Source organism: Harpegnathos saltator, unplaced genomic scaffold (assembly GCF_003227715.2).
Source record: "Harpegnathos saltator strain DR-91 unplaced genomic scaffold, Hsal_v8.6 scaffold639, whole genome shotgun sequence".
NCBI classification, from domain to species: Eukaryota; Metazoa; Arthropoda; class Insecta; order Hymenoptera; family Formicidae; genus Harpegnathos; species Harpegnathos saltator.
The window spans coordinates 558,439-579,917 of NW_020230470.1; the positions used below are offsets into that span (position 1 = coordinate 558,439).

General features: G+C 46.8%; 1 protein-coding gene across 4 annotated transcripts in view; it reads right to left on the reverse strand.

The window, feature by feature from the left end:
- Window positions 1-595: 595 nt before the first annotated feature.
- LOC105182554 (kinesin-like protein CG14535) overlaps window positions 596-21,479 on the reverse strand; it is a 344,856-nt gene continuing 323,972 nt past the window's right edge. For 2 of the 4 annotated variants that reach the window (XM_025304682.1, XM_025304683.1), the window contains exons 6-12: window positions 9,156-9,368; window positions 7,174-8,823; window positions 6,319-6,567; window positions 5,366-5,821; window positions 4,369-4,644; window positions 2,380-2,646; window positions 596-1,164 (exon numbers count right to left, since the gene is read on the reverse strand). In XM_025304682.1, coding sequence (XP_025160467.1) covers window positions 974-1,164; window positions 2,380-2,646; window positions 4,369-4,644; window positions 5,366-5,821; window positions 6,319-6,567; window positions 7,174-8,823; window positions 9,156-9,368 — 3,302 coding nt within the window. In that variant the 3' untranslated portion in view covers window positions 596-973. Of the gene's footprint in view, window positions 1,165-2,379; window positions 2,693-4,368; window positions 4,645-5,365; window positions 5,822-6,318; window positions 6,568-7,173; window positions 8,824-9,155; window positions 9,369-21,479 lie in introns of all 4 variants that reach the window. The other 2 variants (XM_011140072.3, XR_003113829.1) reach the window with 2 other exon arrangements.

Sequence of the window (21,479 nt, forward strand, 5' to 3'; positions counted from 1 at the left end):
ATGAACGATCGGCGCTCTATGAGTAGCGAAGGTAACTGATTCGTAATCATTCACGATCTGCTTTCTCGATTTCCACTCGACTGTCTTCCCCAGTCAGCGGTCGATCGTTACTCTTCTCGCTTGACGGTTACGAATATCGACGCGTGTCGTATTGTTTCTAAATTGAGATGAATATCTCTCTAGCCTACCGCGACGGCTTTGTCGGTTTGTTTTGTTCGTCGCTGTTCCCGCTGAATACGCAGTATTCGGCCGGTCGGCCGGCAGTCTTAACATCCCCTCGAAAATCTCCCCTTATAGCTTACTAATGGCATCAGTCGGACACACACGATGGCAGTCACAGTGATTTTTAAATGGCTCTCTGACGAATAATAGACGCAAGAACAAAGCACCAACTCTCTCACGTTGAACCATTAATGCCGATACAAACGCAGCGCGGAACGCGTGGTTCGTGTCGCTGTGTATTTAACAATCGCGATAATTGCCTAACATCATCACCGTCCTACATCCTGAGAAACATCGTTGAAACTGAAGCGATCGCAAAATTCTCTCGTTCTCTCCCCATCCCCCCCTCTCTCTCTCTCTCTCTCTCTCTGTTTCTCTCTCTCTCTCTCTCTCTCTAACACGAATACACCTTTTGCCGATATAAATTCTTATAACCTCGATAAGACACGTGCGTGTGCGTGTACGTGTGCGATACTTCTGTGAAAATCATTATCTTAGGCTCTTATATACTCCTCATTTAATCTTGCCGGTACCGTTTAGGCTTAACAATTAGTTGACGACGTACGATGACGATGACGATACCACAATATCATTAACAACTACTGGACGGAGTCGAGCGACATCGACGCCATTCCCCGTTAATTCACTCCACTCGGCGACCTCGCTCGTCTCGTTTCAACGATTAAATTCGTAGGTGGGTGGGCGGGATCGGTGATCAACACGCGGTCGTGCGTGCTGATCGGAGTCTACGTTAGGTGCTTTTTATTTCAGCCGATGTCACGGCATGCCGAACGTACTGTTGCTGAGGGCAGGAGTCGAAGCAGGTGACCAGAAGAACGTGGCTCTTACAGGCCTCCACCCTCTTTTGCAGGATGCACGTCTCGGCCGTCAGAGCTTCTAAGAATGACGGATCCCGCCAGTCCATACTGTCCTCCACGTGCACTGTTTCAACAAACGCAGCGAAACGTGTTCGTAAGCGCGTGCCATTAACTGAAGTGTGCCGATATAAAACTTCGCAATTGTCCGTGCGAGTGTGAATGGAACGCTAATGATGGATTCAACGACACGGATAAATAAATTAAATTTTCTGCACCGCATCCAAGGAACAGGACGAAAGATTGTGAACGACGAAGATAACGGTTGATAGTTTCATTTACACGACGGAATTATTTTGAAAGCTATGAGGACAGAAAACAGAAGGAAGAATTATTTCATTCGCGCGCTGGTGCGGCATTTTAACCCTTTCACTGCTGAATTAACTTCCCTTGAGAAAATTATTAAAATATTTGATAGTCCTACCGTGTTTCGCTGTCACTGATTACGAATCTAAAGTCAGATTTGCAAAATTCAAAACGGCGGACTCTATATGGCGATCGTGATGTACAAAATTAATGAAAATTTCAATTATTATTAAATAATGACCAGGTCGTAATAAGAACATATGATTCTAGACGATGGAACTCGATCGAGCTGGAAAAAATTTATACTTACTAGACATTCATTTCTGAATAAAATAATATTGATAGTATAGATAAGAGATGGAGATACAGAATGAAAAGACTAGGAAGATAGAGCTAAAAAATGCCAAAAATCAAATCACGGCCGTTTTTGTAGAAATATTTGTTTATAAAAAAAAATCTAACCTGCAAAAAAATACTGAAAAAAATATATGTTTTTGTACAACATCAGAAAAATATTTGGTGAAAATTTCAGACCTCTACATTCAATACTCTCCGAGGAATCGATTTTTCCCTAAAAAAAGCATTTTTTTTCAAATTTGATTTGTTATAAATAATCACGAGTGAATAATTGGGTATAAAAGCCTATTGGAGTATGTTGAACAACTATTCAGTTATCTGGAAAACTCGAATCTCCGATTAGTTCTTCAAAATTACGTGATTTACAACGCAAAATTGCATCAAGAAAAGGTGGGAAGTATATTTCCCACTAACAGTGAAAGGGTTAAATATCAGATATCTCTGCCCGCTTTATTTGAGACCAGTGTCAAAGTCTGGCCAAAGTGATCGGATTATTGTCACGCGAAATTTCCACACGGAGGGAAACGATTGATTGAATGAACCGGCGTTAATTCAATTCAATTCATTCTATCCGTTCAACTATTCGCGTCTGCCGTGATCGCGGACGAGCGGAACTTACGATCGTAACTCCAGCGAGTGTCGGGCACCATTAGGCGCCTTTTAGCGTCGCGCAGTTCCAGCCTAAGAAGGCGCTGGCGCAGGCGAAGGCTGTGTATCCTGGACATCGTGCCACGTGGATCCGAGCGCAGCCGCGCGCGCCTGTCCAGGATGTCCACGTCCTCGCCTGTGTATGCGAGAATCCCCGCCGCCGCGGGCGGCCCCGGCTGGGCCCGGCAGTGGGCCCGCGACCGCCGTGGCCCGTACCCTGCCGCCCGCCGTTCCACCGCTGAAACACCCGCACAACGTCGAAGTTAGAACTCCCAGCGCGCCACCTGAGGAGAATCACCGTACGGCGGGGTCGTTTTAGAGGGTCTGCGTATCCTTTCTAGGAATGCGAAGGATCCGAGCAATGTTTTTGTGCTTTGGATACTTGGCTTTACGTAAGACGGCACTTTTGCATCAGCGAGCCGAGAAAGAGAGACAGCGACAGAGACAGAGAATAGACAGCGGCAGATTAGTTCGGCTACAGTGGGATAAATAACGATTGTTACGGAGCGAGAAAGTTCTCATGCGAAGCGGACTGGAATAATCGACTAAATACAACGACAGCGTGTACGGAAGAGTGGAGGGATTTCTCGGGTTGTTTCCAACGTTCTACTCGTGACGGAAGCAGTTTCGCCAGGCGCTACAGCGATTCCATTTCAGGAGAATAGAGAACGAACAAGTCGAGAAATAAAGCTCCGATGAAGTAGAAATAAAGTAACGAGAGAAGGATCTTTAAGAACTGCTCACGGGTAATATAGCGTTCTCGAGCTTTATTAACGCACGTCCACACAAAAGTGGAGACGATTTGTTAGAATTCAGATATTTCGGTTCTATTCGGAAATAAAATGAAGGAGTACGGGGCTAAAGTTGGTTAAATGAAAATTAAACACACAGCGTGTGTCAGGAAAGCAAAACAAATTAGCTGCTGGGGATTCTTGTCTTGTACGTATCTTGACGCTGTGTGTCTGTTTAATTTTTATTTCATCGACTTTAGCCAGTTCCGTTTGCTTTTATTTTTTATGATTATTCTATCAGATCAGATCGAAACGTCTGAATTTTAACAAATCGTCTCCGTTTTTCTGTAGACGTAAATTAATAAAGTTCGACAGCGCTATGTCACGCGTGCAGCCCTTAAAGGTCCTTCGTTATTTTATTCGAACATAGAACGATTTATACTTTAGGATATACCTATGACGTCATACTTTAGGATGTCTGACGATACATATAAATATCTCGTGTATGTGTAGATGAGGTAATACTGAACAAAAAAATCCTCTACCATTTTATGAACAATCATGTACAATTTTAATGCTATTAGTTAACCTTTAAAGGCTAACATAGGTGAAATTTCATCCCACGCGAATTTTTGATCTTATTAAAAAACGTAATCACACTGACAATACTAGTTTTATAGCTGTTTATTCACATCAGAAGTTTACGATAAAACAGATCAATTCTCGCGTATACTTTGCTATAAACAAGAAAGATTAGCTTGGGGTATATTTGATGGTAACTTTTAAGGGTTAAAGATTACCGGATGATCACGTACGGTAAAAAAAAAAGTTCTTCAATTAATAACTAAAAATCTACGTAGTTATATGCAAAATGATACAAGACTGTTTTGTTCAATTTGACTAAATTTGCCATCATTTTGAGTTAATTTACACGACGGCAAGACACACACACACACACACACACAGCTCATCCGTTATATCGCGCGTGATCACCTGGCAATTTCCTTCAACTAATAGCATAAAATTTTACGTGGTTGCTCGCAAAACGATAGAGGAATTTTTGTTCAATTTAACTTAATCTACACGAGAGATTTGTTATGTTATTGTACGAGGGATTGTATGTTATTGTCAGACATCCTCTGTACACATTAGCAGAAGTAAGCAGTTCCGTTAGCTGGGAGAAGACAGCCGCGCGCAATCGCAAGCCAAGAGAGGTGGTTGACGTGTACCTTGATGCTCCTGCAACGCGCCAGTTTGTCGGGACGAATCGCTGGCAATGCTGCTCGTCTCGCTGTCCCTGACGATACTGTCGTAACCGGAGCTCTCGGCGCGATGTCTGGACAGCGTAGCCGGTGACAGTTTGGCCGCGCGCGGGGTCGAGTCCGCGCCGGAATCGGAGCCTTCCTTGTTCAGGCCGAAAGAGGAGCCGAGGCTGAGTATCTTGCGCTGCATTCGTCCGGAGGACGGCGCCGGAGACGGCATGGGCAGTTGCAAAGGCGCTGCGCCTGAAATATAAAACAGTCCGCAAATACATTACAGGATATCGTCGCTCTCGCTGCTCGACTGCGCTTCGCCTACGTCGATCAATTGATGACTTCAAAATCGAACATTACGAGATCGAACTTCGGTCAACGCGAATTTTGAAAATCCGACGTTGCCGACGGCAAAGTGCACACTAAAAAAATTTATAGAAAACATTATCGTGAAAGTTTTTCTAACCGAGTAACGTATCGGGATTTTGCCTTAATTTATTATTTTTTTATTTTTGATAATTTATTACTTATTATTTTGCTTCATACGTTGACTATGTTGCAAGATTAACTCGATTGGAACTCCTACAGTATTAGAAAGCATGGCAACATTCAAAAGAACGTTATATGAAAAGAGAGAATGGAAGAGCATTAAAAAGTTTATAGTAAAAATTATTGTAGAAGTTTTTCTAACCGAGGAACATATCGAGATTTTGCCTTTTACTTTTTTATTTTTGATAATTTATTATTTATTTTATTTTGATAATTTATTACTTATTATTTTGCTTTATACGTTGACTATGTTGCTTAGCAAGATGAACCTTATTGACGATATATTCTTGCACTAGCGGAAAATATGGTAAAATTGAAAAGAATGTTGTATAAAAAAAGAGAGTTAAGGGCACTATATTTCTCCCCGCGCTCAAAAGCGCCGCAAGTGTCGTTTGGAATTCATCATCACTGGATCGGTTCGTACCTTGAATCTTCAAATCTTCCTCAATGTCGGACTTTCCCGTAACCGTTCTTTCGGACCTCTCAGCAGCTGTGAACAGCTTCTTCGCCTCGATGTACTCCTCTTCAGGATCCGAGCCGGACGCTCCGTTTCCGGGTATCCTCTCGATCTCCTCCTTGAGATTGGGGTTCGAAGCGCCATCCGGGTGCCTGAGACTGGAGATGTTGCAGTCGCCCAACTTGCCGCAGTACCTCCTGGGGCTGGCGAGGTGGGCGACGCTGCTCGGATACCAGTAAGAGGCCGTGGCCGGCCTAGACATACTCTGACGGCAATTATCGCAGATCTTCTCCTGATCGGACTTGCCAGCTATGTACGCGGGTTCGCTGTAGATGCTGCCGTGATTGCTCGCGTTGTCGTTGAATAACACATCCGAAAGGGACAAGGACTGACACCGAGACGGCGGACGGAAGACGGTCGCTGCTGGAATTTGTCCTGCGTTAATGTTATACTGGATGTAAACCGCAGGTAGCGTGCTGTAGTGCCTCATGAATGAAAATCTACGTCTCGTCCGATGGCGATTTCATGTCCCTGACTAATCGGCAGATCCTGATTAAGAACTTTCCTTCGCGAATCAACTTCTTTTCTTGATATCGCCGCGAGACTCTCCGCGAACTTTCGCCTTTCGACAACCTCATAGAGCAAACGCGAGTTTTCAAAGTGTTGTCGCTCGCAAAAATTCGAGAGTGAGTTGAAATTTGACGGAAAATCCTTCCAACGTGCGCGACATGACGGTATCGGGCATCGCGAAGAACGGATTGCAAAAGTCGCATGTACGACACGGGGTAATCCTGACGAGTGCGCGACAGACAATGTCTGTCTCCAACCGGCGCGGCGGCAAGAGGAATCCTGCTCACGCCTTTCTTTTTGCTCCGTGTGATTGACCGAGCGTCCGACCGCGGAAGCTTGGCGAAACTTACATGGAGCGTCTCGCACGTTGACGGTGGAAGAGTTCTCCCTCTGATAAGTCACGGAGTTGGAAACATTGGCGAGCGCGAGTTTGCTCTGGTAAAGCTCGTGCAGGCGGGCCAACTGGTCGAACTTGTGCCTGGTCTCCTGCTCCAGAAAGTCCTCGTGGTCAAAGTACGGCCTTGGCAAGACACCCGCGCTAACCGGCGGCGGGTAGTGCGGTCTGTATCTCTCCGTGTCCGACATCACCGACATGGAGTCTGAAAATGATTTTTCTGTCTCATCCTCTTCGCACGTCCGTTTATATCTCGTCGCGCAAGAAGCACGGCGGATAAGGATAACGGGGGACATGGCGGTGCTTGGGCAGAGCTGTCCGCTTTGATTCGAGAAAAGGACGCAATGACATGTACTAATCACATCGGACTCTCTATCTTTCTTCGAGGGAAGTGAATTGTTGTTTTCCACCGGGTGGTCCATTACGTGCCTCTAAGGAGCGAAAAGTCGGCCTTCGAGTCGACGTGCGGGACAGTTGCCGCGAAAGTTCGTTCGAACGTCCGCGATATGGAAGAAGCAATCATAGTCTGTGACAGAGTCTGAGTATATTCGAACGTTGAGAAAGACGCTCGTCAAAGCGTATTTCGCCGCCTTGGCCGAAAACTTTACAATACTTCGCCGTGAATCGAACTAATTAGTCTTTGCAAATCAAGAGAGATCAGAAACTTCCATCTCGAATCACAATCGATATACTGAAATATACGACTTTGTTACGTACTAATAAAATAAAAAAAATTCACCCAAGAGTACTAAAAAGTCGACGTATTATTTAACTAAAACAATAAAAGAAATATAGACGTAGATTCGCTCACCGGTGAAGGTGGACACCACGGTGAGATTCTCTTGGCTAAGGATCCTCAAAGGATGTTCCTCCTGATCGCTTTCGGGCAGAGGATTCTCGCCCATGCAGAGCGCGATGTCCTCCTCGGTCACCTGTAGACACGAGTCCTGCATGGGCACGGGTTCCAAGTCCTCCACCTCGACGATCTCCAGGATCTCGTCTTCGGAGGACAACGAGTGCCTGGAAGGCAGCACGATGTCCTTGTGCGACAGATTCAGGCTCTCCATAGAGACCTCTCTGCTGACTCCGTTGCTAAGCGGCTCGATGAGCGGCAACGGCGGCGGCACGACGATTTCCTCGTCGTCATCTTCGTCGTCCGGCAGATCGAGCTTCGCCTTCTCGATGCTGTCGTCCATCACCGGGCTGGCCGTCAGATCCAATCCCGAGTCCGTGTTGGACTTGACGTTAAGCAGATTCAGTTTGGCGCTCAGCTTCTCCGTGATGTCCTCGATCTCGTTCGCCTTGAGGCTGTCGCTCTCCGCGGTCGACAAGGACGTGTCGTCGTCGTCCATGCCGCCGCAGGTTTTGAAGGTCGTGAGTTCCTTGAACTGGCCGGACGACTGGCCGGAGGACATCTTGGAGGCTTCGGCTCGCGATGCGGCGTGCTTCGCCCTCTGTATTTGCGACGACTGATTCTCCACCCACTTCCTGATCATGCTCTTCTTGTGGCTGTCCATGAAGCCGTAACCGGAGGACGAGTGCTGATGAGCGTGCAGCTGCAGCGGGGCCGCGCCCGTCAGCTGCATCGGCCCGTCGATCCATGTCTCGCGCTTATGATGGGGATCCTTCAGCATGTGTCTGGCCTCGGCGACTTTCGACTTGGAGATCCTTGGTCCGTCGATCCACTGCTCGTCGGAGCCGCCGCTCGGCGCTGCCACCGGGATCTTGCTGTTCGGCGAGTCGCCGACCTTGGACGCCGAGGCGCTCGTCTTCGACGAGGAGTTCTTCCTGGCCGGGCTGGCCTTCGGCGTGGCGCTGTGCGCCGGCGAGGTCTGCTTCGACGCGGTCTGCGTCAGCGTCTTCACCGTCTTCGAGGACTTGTGCGCCGGGCTGCGCTCCTCCGGGATCTTGCTCGGTCTCTCGGCGGCGGAGCCGCGCAGCACCCTGCCCATGGCGCAGCGATTGTCGCCCGAGTTCAAGCTGGGTATGTAGACGGGCGGGTGCTCGCCGTCAGTGGCGTCGTCCGCGCTCGGCCCGACGTAGATCACCGTGTCGGCCGACAGGTCGCTCGAGCTCGGGTCGCACTCGCTGTTCTGCCGGGCCGCCTCCTCGCCGGAACTGCCGCCGCTGCCGGTGCCCTGAGTGCCACCGCCGACGAACTTGATCTTCCGCCGGCGCATCCGGTGGATCCTCGAGGCCAGCTGAACGGTGGTCAATGTCTCGGTGTAGTGCTGGGCGTTGGGGGACACGTGGGCTATCATGGCGGCGTGGCAGGTCAATGAGCCGAGGCACTCCTTGAGTAGTTGCGTGAGCTTGTGTTCCTTGTACGGCAAGTGCTTCTGGCCGTTGAAGATCGCGAGAAGAATGTTGCCCAGGCCCGAGAGGGGAATCCCGCCCGAGGACTTGCCGCGATCGGAGTTCCCCAGGTCCATCAGGTGCAGCCGACTCCTGCCACCGGCGACTGCATTGCCGAGAAGAAGAGTGCTTTTTCGGTTTCATCGCGACAGAGAGGAGGGGGCGCGAGGGAGGGAGCGGAATTCGTAAGACCGTCATCGTTCGAATTATGGTACAACGAGGGGGAAGAAGAAGAAGAAGAGGAAGAAGACTTTATTGTCGCGGCGATCCAAGCGAAGGGAAAGCGAACACGTGTGATCGATGTTACGCGCGTAAGACGCCGCGGGATGAATTCTTCCTTTTTTTTCCACGATGTCCGCTCGCGTCGTCGGAGCGAAGAGTGAACACAGCCGTCCGAGGCAAGAACGAGGCAGGGGCTCGAGATGGGATTGCATTTACCTCCACCTTTGCCGGCGACGCTGTACTGGTACACGTGCAACGTGTAGAGCATGTGCGCGTCGCCGTCTTCCCGTTGACGACCGGCGACCGCCGCGTCAAGGTAGAAAGCCGCACGTTCGGCTGTCGGCGCGCGCAGCTCGCTGTGCTGCTGCAATTGAAGGGTGCCAAACAGCGGGTCGTCTCTGAGGTACACGGCCGGCGACTGCTCCGAGTCTGGAGAGAGAAAAGATTGCCGCCGGTGTTATGCAACGTTCGTCCTGCGCTATTTATCCTCGCGACTCGCGAGTCGCGTCGCGCGGAGATGTCCCGCGACTAATATTGTACTTGGCATACTGTTCCCGGCATGTCTCTGGCGATGATGTTCCGCCGCGCGCGAATTCGTCGTCGGAGCTGCCCGGACGAATTTTTCGATCGGCCACGTCGGCAGCTGTCAGGCTGCCGTGACGCGGAATATCTCAACGACAACGTTAGCCCATTTGTTTCGTCTTTTGGAAGATTTAAAAGACGCGTCCATATACTGCTGAATTTTCTCTCCTTTAGATCCGCGTCAGGTTTGACAAAACGAAGATGAAGAAGACACGATTTGTATTTGTATTACTCTGCCCACTGGCAGAGCGAGAAATCGCAATTGCTCGTTTCCGCGATAATGGACGCATGAAATATAAACGAGTGCGGCCGCTTCTGATTCGTGCGAATGGGTTAAATTTACTCGCGAAACAAACAAGAATGTTTTACACACACCCGACGCGCGCGTTTATCCACCTTCTTTCATCTCTCATGAGAACGAACACAACACATCGCGAAAGCGATCGCCGCATGACTTGTTCATAAAGAAATGATAAAATCCAGACTGTATCTCCCCCTCCTCCTCCCCCCCACCCACCTCGGTCAAACTCAGCCAAACAGATACATCCTGCAGCACTCGCGAAATTCTATCCCGAGCTCGCATAAGCTCCCCCAATATTCTCCGTTTATTCGATTCCATTATTTCGCGGAAAAATAATATCCGCCGAGAACGGGCGAAAAGGATCGAGATGCAGGTGCGTATTACTACAGAGGCCGTAAATCGGTCGAAGCGAGGGCCCGAAGATATCCGCGGGACGCCTCGACCTGAATTACGACGTCGATAAAACGTCGGAAGATACGTCGCAGGAGATACGTACGTTTCGCTATCGCGCTTTATCACGCGTTCTATACATCGCGCGCTCTCGCAACGCTCACGGGTCCGCACACAATGCGAATAATCAACGTAATGCGAAACGTAGCTGTAAATAGTGATCAGCGTAAAAGGGCAATTACGAGGTCGGGAGGGGGATATGGGCGCGCGTGGATCAGGCGATCGGATCGGGCGAGCGCAATCTTCCTATTGTTGCTGCTTTGTCGTGTAAATAAAGCAGCTCGCGCTCGTAAAAGAATGGACGAGGAAGGAAGGTGGTTAAGAGGTTTAGTCGCCGGGATGGAGAGAGAATGCCGAAGAGCTCGCGGGGAGAACACTGCTAGCTATCAATTATTTCCTATTGAACACGCCGCGGCGATAAACGTCGCGATTGCGTGAGTCTCGTTGCGAGATATCCAAGGGAAATAAAGAAATCGCAAGAGGACACGCGGCGATTCGTGGGGAGAGTTCTAATAGCAGAGAGGAGTGACCGGAGAGTCAAACTCTTGGTTTTGCCTGAGATGAAATTTTGGTTCTGTAATACATTAATCTTGCAAATCCCATGAAATTCTGAAGACATTTAGATGACTGTTTTATCCTGATGGTCACGTCAAATGGTTGCTTTGTGCTGTTTCCTCAATTTTGAATTATCTTTATGCAGTAAAAGACTTTTGTCTTTTTATTAACTTCAATAAACAGTGTTTTAATTGCGTGACTTATTAAGCTGCACATTAAATATGCCTTGTAAACAAGTATTGAGTTATTTAATGAGGATTAACGAACGAATGTAATCGAGAGATAAGTAAGTAAGGCAACACATATTTTGCCAACGTTTCTTCATTATTAATTTGCTTTTGGACGTTGGAAATGTATATTTATGAGATATATATTTATATGCCTGACGAGACGTATAATACATGTACATCGTTATCCATACATTCAGGCGTTTCCTGCATCCTTTACCTTGCATGCAGCATCCTGCTACTCTAGTTGCGTTACAAGTATTATTTCATAGCACTGACACTCGTGTAGATACGATTTGATCGGAAAGAAGCACGTGTTAATTAACGTGACGTCACCGAGAATCCCATCAAATATTTCAAGAGCTGGCGAAACATTTTACGTAAAAGGTACAAGGCTCGATTACAAAGTACGCAACGCGTAAGACGTAGTACAAAATGGCCGGCAAGAAGGGGGTAAATTCACCCCCTATCATTAATCGTCGATTGTCGTCGCTTATCACCTTATACGAGCGCGATTATAATAATTTTCCGATTTAACCTTCACCGAGGTTACACACAAACGTACTTTCATACGCGGCGCATTTTTCCGAGTGTTAATTACGTTACTGACGAGCGATATGCATATCTCAGGCTGCGTGTGTGTCGCTTTCCCCTCTCGGTACCCATATTGGTACCCATATCGGTATATTTATTTCCCCTTGGGTCTTTCCCTCGAGTGATTAAAATCTTTCGTCGACCTTTGATATATACTTAATCAAGCTCTCGTTGGCATCGCGTTACTTTTAACACGTGTATTTTTCGTCGATTCGTATTTACGCGAGTGACTGTGTCAGTGTCAGTGCCAGTTCTTCACGACAGAGTAGCCAGAATACTAAACCCAGAAGCTGCGATGAAGGATGGAGGACATCGGGACGCGGCCGGTGATCGTCGTACACTTCAAAGCGCGTCAAATCATTGATTATAGAAAAATTGTCCGCGTTTTAACGAACGTTTGACAAAGCTATCGAGAATAAAGGAATGCCCAAGTCGACACTTAGGCCAGCATCATCATAGTTTGTTATCATTTAACTAATTTAAATAATTATGGCTTTATGAATCTCTTCTGTCATTCGTCGCTGTCTGTATTTATTTTGATTTGAGTTCGTATGAGAAATATATTGATCAAAATAATCGAATAACAAAGGCATAAATCCGTAATTAATTAATTGTATTTTCAATGAGTGTTTTCAATGAGAGATTTTACATAACTCACAACTATGAAAATCGGCGTAAATGTAAATCTCTCAAGCTGCTGATTTAAGTCCAACAATGCTCCTCGATTCTGCAATCTTGTTTGCATCTGCCAACGTTTTCTTTACACTTTTTCGTCTAGTTTTGTTATTGTATCGGATCCAACTTCAAATCCCTATTGGTAAACATACGTACCATTGTTGGACACACGACTGTTGCATTTGCTTCTACAACTTCTTCTTTATCAGCTCTTTTAAGAGCTACAAATTCCGCCGAGACCTCCAGCGCCAAAGGGACAGAGAGATTGCGAGAATAAAAATGTTTCGCTTCTCCTTCACCCGTTCACATCTCAACTTTTACAATATAAAGTTGTTCAATATTCGCTGTCATGTACTTTATTTGTTACAGAGTAAAATATGTAATCAATATTGAGAAATGTATTAATATTAATAATATAATTAACATAATTATATACAATATATTTTTTGTTGATATTAAGAATAAAGATTAAATATTAAAATAGAATATGAATACATACAATAAAATAATAAATTATTCTTGAATCGTTCTTTTTCCGAGCTCTTTCGTCAAGATCGATTTCGCATAATGTTATATCTCGAGAATCTTTGTTAACTCTTCAAGTTCGACGGAATTTGCGGAGTAATTGTAGAATTAAAGTGTTGACTCTGGTACGCAGGACCTGCTCGATACTTGTGTGCGCAACAATTGCGCAGAGGAAACGTCTCAAAACGCGATAATACACGAAACAGAGAAGCGAAAAGCAGTCGCAAACCTCGCACATGTGTTGTGATCCACGCTGCACGCGAGTCGCGCAGGAATATTTGAAACCGCGTGCTCCGCGAGGGTGGGATTGAAAACGCAGACTAAGGATTTCCTCGCGCCGTTGCACCGGAATCCCTGGCGATCTGCGAGGACTCTCGTAAAAAGTTGCGATAGCGAATTCATGCGGATTTTCGATCACGGGACGTTCGCGTTGTATGAGTAAATACGAGAGAGAGAGAGAGAGAGAGAGAGAGAGAGAGAGTTACGATTGAAAGCGAACGAAAGGGCGGTTGCGCGCACGTTTCCACCAGGACTATTTCCTATAATGTAAAGAGAGAAAGTGAAAGATTCCCCGAGGAGTCGCGGGCATGTTTTCGAGCGGATGCAAAAATTCGGTACGACAGCGAGATCTATCTAAATGCAAGTTCAAACCCGTAACTGAAAAGATTATCCGCGGCGTGGCTAGAAAGGCCGACGTAAATATTGTTCAAAGCATGACGATACTGATAATGCGCCTTCCTTTCGCGTCTCCGCGAGACACGATGGGTCCATAAAGGATCCGCACGAACGTGCTACGACAATCTAATTCGCGTAATGCTTTTTCGAGCACTCAACTTTGTCCGACCTGGCGCGGCGGACACGTTCGTCCAGCCGAAATTACCCCGTCGCCGTCGTCCTCACCAGCCGTCTATGTTTTTATATACGCGTCTATGCACTCGAGATGCGCCACGACTGATACGCTGGATATGTCGTTCGCGTTTATACGGTGTTTGGATAACCCCACCCGTCCGTAAATTGCCAATTAGCCTTTTACTGCCGGCTCGTCTCCTCCAGCACGCGCGCCCCACCTCGCACGACGTCGTAAAGGACGCAAAGGAAGAACGTTAAAGGATAAGGGCGGGCCGCGCGCGCGCGCGCGTGCGCGCGCGACGACATATGCCGCAGTTTATTTCCGAGGAGCCGTCTGCGACTTTTCACATCTGCCGCTGCCGGAAACCTTTCACCGCTCTTTTATGTCGCGCCGGGGAATTGTCCGCGAGAGAGCCTGGCGCACCGCGAGCGCGTGGCTCCTTCCGTCGACTCATCGCGCGATTGATTTCGATTATCCGATCGTAATGGGATACTAATAGATAGATACCACGGTCTGCGCGAGCTTGCTCGCTGAGCAGTTGAGCATGCGATGAGGGAACAAGGAGCGCGCGAAAGCAGGAAGCCGGGAGTATCCTCTAGACTTCCCAGAGCCCCCTTGATTTCCGTAATTTGCGAAGTACCGGAGAACCGACTTAACCGAGTAGATGTTCGATAATGAAATTCGACGAGGCGTATCCGACGAAAGCGAGAGGCTGCTGAGCGAGAGGAGAGAGGTGATGGAGAAGGTGATTGTGGAACGGTGGGAGAGGGAGGGAGAGGAGCGTCGGAATATTCGCATAGATCGAAGCGCGCGGCTGTTGTAGAAATTTAGATAATTCCGCGGAGATCCTGTATTCCAAAAGCCTTTAATAATAGAAGCGTGAAAATGAGCGATAGCGCGCCAGACTTCAGGACTTCGGGACTTCGTAAGAATCTGAATTAAGGAGGGAGACAGAGGGAGAGAGAGATGTATATGCGTGTGTGTGTGTGTGTGTGAGGGAGAGGCTCTATATTAATATTTACGAGACAAGAAGTGGTCCGATTAAGTACGCGGTTTTGCCGCGGTTTCCGCTCGTGCTGTGCCGCTGTTATGAAACGAGAAGAAAAGAGAGGATATAGTTCCTAAGATAGTACGTAATCATTTATGACCGCAAGTTCGATAGACAGATGCGGATTTTACATCGATAAGTGTGTTTGATATTTTATTTAAATACATATCATCACGCTATCATTCGCTTTAATTTTATTCGAAATTTGGTATAATAAAAGAAATGGTTTTTTTTCGTCAGAGTAAGACTATACATGATCAGAGGATGAGCATGTATCCGTGTCGCCAGATTTATCAAATAAATACATATCGCTCGACCTCACATTTGACGAGATTGACGCCGCGGAGAATTATTTTAGCTGTCGCAACTGCGCAACAGAAATATTTAATATCTCAAAAATAAAGCGAGAGCGATCGGTATAATCTCATAATAAGATAGTCACACAGAGATAAGACGGTAGCGTGCGTGCGTCCGTGCGTATGAATATGTAGCAGGCGAGTGTACATAGAATGGTATTTCATCATTACACGATATTATACAGGGAGCTGATTTCATTATGTCGTATAAATTTCCCGATCCCTCTCTCTCTCTCTCTCACTCCCAGTGCCTCCCCATGAGCCCGTACACGTAAATAACTTCGAAACGAAGCTTAAACTTCGCAACTCAAATTCGACGGCCCGAAATTCACGACACACACATACACACACACACACACACATAGGCTACATTCGGAGGTAATAATAAGGACGGACCGGTCTAGGTGACGTTATACGGATGTACGTGGGGCATCTCGCACATACACGCCATCCACGTGTAATAATTCACACAGACACGGAGCGTGGATGTACGATGTAGAAGCCGCGTGGCAATATCCATAAAAGGGACCGGGAGATGTAATATTATCGGCATCTGTGTGCCCCGTGATGTAGAAATGCCACGACGAAGGAGACGACGACGACGACGACGACGACGACGAGTAGGACGCGAGGCTCGCGAGAAGAGACGCGGGAAACGTGCAATGCAGCGGCGGAAAAAGTGATGCGTGGACGATACCTTCATCTCGACGTATAGACGCGTAACGGATGCGGCTTCAGTTTAGGGCAATTATGCGAGCGAGCTGGAGAAAAGGGAAAGGAGAGAAAGAAAGGGGGAGAGAGAGAGAGAGAGAGAGAGAGAGAGAGAGAGAGAGAGAGAAAGAGCGCGCCGTATCGGCGCTCGCTCGTGGAGTCTCAGGGGCTCGAGGAAACGAGACGCTTGCATCCCCTCTGAATAAATCGTTTTTCGACGCGTTTCGAATACAGTTCGCGGAGCTCGGTCCCTTCGAACGTAACAGTCCTCGTCGTCGCTGGGGCAGAAGGGCAGTAAAGGAAATCTGTTTCGCCTTTCCGGACGGTCGGCCGCGCCCCGCTACGCGACTTGTTTCCCGAGCTGCGCAATATTTCCACGAGGAGTTTCTCACCCTGAACACGCATGACGTATCGTTATGAATCGGAGCCCTTTGGGACAGTTTTATCCGCTTGCATCGTTATTAAAGGCGGTCAACGTTATATACGTTATACGACGGGATTTTTTCCGGGACGCCGGGAGAGTTGTCGACGATTATGTTGGATGACACTGTGAAATCGACAATCGACATCGTCGGAATATATATGCGACGTAGAACTATTTTTCATGAATAATATATCGTACGAATAACTTTTTAACTTTTTACAGTGATCCCGTGAATATACCGGACGATCCGAGCGCAATTTTCCATCTCCTCGTAGAAGATATGTGTTAATAACGAATACCATCGTCTTAAGTGCCCTCGTAAATTCGTTAATCCACCGCTCTTGAGAGTATAATCGATTGGAGGGATATTATCTTGATCCAAGAACAGAATTATGCATGTACCTCTTTCTGCAGCAAAGCAATTTTGTCCCTTACGGTTTAATAACGTCTTACGGGTTCCTGACGGTTTAATATCCTGAAACACTTTCATTTCATGGACTTCAGACAGAAAATGAGAGAGCGAGAGGGAGAGAGAGAGAGAGAGAGAGAGAGAGAGAGAGAGAGAGAGAGAGAGAGAGAGAGAGAGCGAGTGAGCGACGGTACGGTCATTGACGTCAGTTCCCTGAGGTCTTCGTTCACCGATATGGCATGTAGAATCTGTGTTATACAATGTGATCTTCGGAGTATTGTTACTTTTATGACAATTGCAAGCATTTAACTCTTATTAGTCACATTACTTCCGCAAACGTCCCGCGATGCGAGCGACGAACGTGCGGGAATTGTCATACGGCGAATATACGTACAGCGCATGTCGCGCCTAAAATTCAAACTACTGGAGATAATAATCGAGAGAGAGAGAGAGAGAGAGAGAGAGAGAGAGAGAGAGAGAGAGAGAGAGAGAGAGAGACGACAAAAGTCGAAAAGTTCCAAGTCACAAAGTGCCACGCTCGGAACGCGACCTCTCTCCGTTACTCTTATTTACCGCGGCACGCAGAAGTGCGTTATTTAGACACCGCGATGGCTTCGGGCCGAAAGTGCCGAAGTTGATGCTTCGATTGCATAACGCTCGGCGGATTCACCCCTGATTCGCAGGACACCCAGTGTATCCACCACGTGCAATATCGCAGGTCCCTTGGCGGCGAAGAGGAGGCGAAGGGAGAGCAGAAGAAAATTAACGAACCCTCGGATCGCGCGCGTATTAAAGTAGAAGCGGAGTCGGCGTCGAAAGTGGCGGGTCTCGACGAAGTCTACACTCTCGACGTATCTACGTTCGCCGGAATAGGTGTTACTAGACTACTTCGCCGAATGTGTGCGCGCGCGCGTGTGGACGAACGGCGCGCGGATATGAGAGTTACGTGAAAGGGTTAACGAAAGTTCACGACGCCGTCATTTCGCTGCGAGCGATAGAGACGGGATTAATGGGCGAGTTATCGCCCGTTGCCGAAATATCAGACGGCGCCCGAGGAAAACGCTCCTCCTTCCTCTCGCGGGAGAGACGCGCGGGAGAGATCGGTCTTCTCGCGGAGATATTTCGCATTTCTCGTAAATCACTTGACGCGCGCACGCTCGTGGATGCTCGTTTAGTCGTTAACTTTATTTTTGTGCCGACGAGAAGTCTCGTTAGGGAAACTTTTAATGTAAACTGCGCCTTTGATTTAGTGCCGTGGGATTTATCGTTTCTTCTTCCGCGAAGAAGTCAACTGCGCGCAACTAGCGTCCGGCTCGCGCAATTAATCCGAACTTTGTCGCGCCGCGGTTGGGCATTTCGTTAAGGATTTATTCCCGGCCTTATCGTTTCATTTTCACGCCCACGCCGGCGCGGCATCCGCGTCAAGTTTTTGCCGTTTTTTTGCCTCATCTATGCGGACCGCGCCGAGACTTCTTCATTATTCCCCGATGTGTTTAACAATTGCCGAATTCGACGTGAGTCACTTTTCCATTGGGAGATAATACGCCGCAGGCATCCCCCCCGGAGCGTTTACGAGAAGGGGAGCAGAGGATAGGTCGCCGGATCTACTTTGCAGCGAGCAATTAAAGAAAACCGTCGTCTTACGTACCGGGTGGCTTCCGAGCGAGTGGTGCCGGGCAATGGACCGTGGCCGACTTCCTCGTGGGGAAGGGAAACTTACGACCGTTTCGGGAACGACACGCTTTCCTCGCTCTGCCACTCGGCACTTTAACGGCGCCCGTCCTTTTGTACCTTTGTAGCGACATGCCAAATCGTCGCCGGTTACGATCGTGCTGATCTTAAGTCAGCCGGTCGCTCGGTAATTTCGCGCGAGGCACTTGAAACAGTGGAAAGCCTATGTCCTAATTATTAAAAAAAATCAATTTGCTCGCCAAAATAACAGAAGTGCGGGCGCGGGCGAAAAATCGAAAGGAAAGGGATTCGCGACTTTATCGTTATCCAGATTCTATTTTTTCGAGCCAAGTACAATTTTGTCGTTGAATGCGACGTTGTTCCAACATTTCTAGCCAATTTTTGGAGCAGAAGGCAGGTTTTCTCTTTCCTACTTAATGACTGCATTTAATTTTATATCCCATATTTTGCACCATTTAATTTCTCTTTAATTCCTCTCCCTCGCAATATTCTACATCGGGGAACAAAACTATCAGCGTGACGTAACGCGAGTGTTACTTGCAGCCTTAGAAATAGTTTGATCGAAATGGAGAAAAGAGGGGACGCGCGGTGACAGAGCTGATAGTTTATCGAGTTGCTATACTTCCTGCGCTATCGCAGTCGATGCGGTATCGCGGTTATTGCTATCGCGACTTTTCCGATCGACGATGGCTAGCGGCTAAATTGAGTATTAACAAACAATTCGTGTAATCGAACGGCCGCGGGACGGATAGTCGGCTTAGCGGTGAATCATTCCGCACTTCGATCGATATTTTCGGTTGACCGGTGCCGGCAGAAATGTGGGATTCTCTGTGCGACGTGGAGAATTTTTAATTCGAGTCTTGTCGAATACGACGAATCGACAATTTCTACCACGATTCTTCACAAGGGTAATAAGTGACGATTAAAATCGACAGCTGTAATAGTCCAGTATAATATTAAATATTAAACTCAGCAAAGAAAAGCTCCATTCAATTTTTAAAAGAGGTCGCCCGCGATATTTACTCGAGAAACTTTTATCAACTTGTCAACGCGATGTAGCGCTGGTATACGCGGTAGTAGTTTGTTTTTATTCTTTTAATAGGACTTCCATCGTTTCTCGCGGGCGGGTCTCTTCGTTTCGATATTCGTTGTCGGTATTGCAAATTTATTGTATATGTATGACATGAGCTATAGATATTACAAATGGGGTATATAGATTTTACAGATAGATTTGCAGTACCGGCAGTAAATATCGGAACGCAGTCTTCGTTTTCCTCTTTTGAAGCGGATCGATTGCATTCTGACCAGAGCAGCGATTTTCCACGTTTCATCCGGGACACGGTCGAGAGGAAGAGAGCGCCGTAGTCCGCGCAATCAAGAAAGCGCGGAATGCAAAACGTACAGCGACTTTTCCCTATCTCACGTCGCACACGTCCCTCCTTCCCTCTCCTTCCCCTGCTTCCACTTCGCTCCCTTTCAATTCGTCCCCGTATTTTTTCCGCTTTTCCCGTTCGTCTCACTTTCACGTCGTACACGCTAAAAGCTGCGCGACGACCGAGCCACGCGTGAGCTGTTTTGTTTTTTCTCTATTATTCTCTACTGTCGTCCTTATCTCCGCGAGACCGATACGAAGTATAAAACAATAACGGGTGGCGAGAATTATCGCCAGCCTTCTCTCGCCGCAGCCGAACGGAAACGAACGAAAAAAATATTCTCGGCTTCTCTTCTTTTTCCCGCCGCCCGGCTCGTTGATATGCATACGGCCGATTAAAATGGATACGATTCGAGTGAATCCGGTGTCCGTCATACGGGGATCTGTACAGGATCATTCAAAGTCACCGCGCTCATCCCACTTGACTATTAAACGAATAAATAACGTAATATCGCAACAGCGTAGTTCCACTGAGAGAAATACAACTCCGCCGCATAAAAGAGTGAGACGTATGTATTAAAACAATGACGTAAATCGCGAAGAACGCAGTTATTGACAAGGTGGCCAATGAGAAACAATGAGATTCGTATTCAAAATATCGTGTGTTAGTAATCACAAATAATATAAAAAATAATCCGTTTTTGATCTTATTGTTAGACCGGTTTAGTTTAACTTTGGCTTCCTCAGATAGTGTTACAATTACTAGTTATTGCTACTAAATAGTAATAACATTAAAGTATATACATCAAGTAATAAAAGCAATAATTTGTTAAAATTACCCTCGAAAGTTTCATCAGCTCGTTGCGCCTGATAGCTTATCACACATGTTAATAAATCAAGTCGACTAGCCGGAAATTATTTAGAAGCGATACTTTTGGCTAAGGCTGTTTCTCCGCCAATCCATGTCGTCGGACCGATTGATATTTTGGCTCAATCATTTATTCTGACATATTGAAAGGTTAGTTAAAGGGTAACTCTGAATTGTCCTGTCTACCGCGTTTCACGTGCGCGGAAGCGGTTTATTCCATATATGAAGCGTGACACTCGGAATTACTTTGCCGCCGTACGAGAGAAAATCGTTTTTGTAGGCGCGCTGTGAATTGAAATTATGTTGTAATATATTTGCGCGAATATATACGTGTGTGCGTACCCGCTAATATGCTGATCTCTTCCTACGCTTAGCGTTACGCAATCCGTCGATATATTCATTGGCACGTTTATTAATTATTCCACAAAGTACAACGTTACTTTAAATATTTCGTTCGATTGCAGCTGACTAGCGGTACACCACTAAACAACAATGTTATCATAATAAATAGTCTCTCAGTCATGATAAAATTTCGATGATCTGTAAACGTCCGTTAAAAGCACACTCTCTGCGATATTAATTGTTTATTGCCTGTACATTAATTTTTACGCGTTACATATTACGTATATTGATTTTACGTATAAGATGTGCGAGGAATTGGTGAATACCCTTTTAGCAAACATTTGAATAATCCAACATTTAGAATTATTAATTCAAAACATGATAGAGAAAAATTGATAATGTCGACATTAATTAAACATATTCTATCTATACGGAGAGCTTTATATAGATTGCGCGTGCGCGAATAATATCGGTGAAGAGCCAAGTTATTTATTCACGAATGCATTCATTTATGACACCCGGTGCGGACAAGAGCGACTCTCTCTTCTTCTCCCTCTTC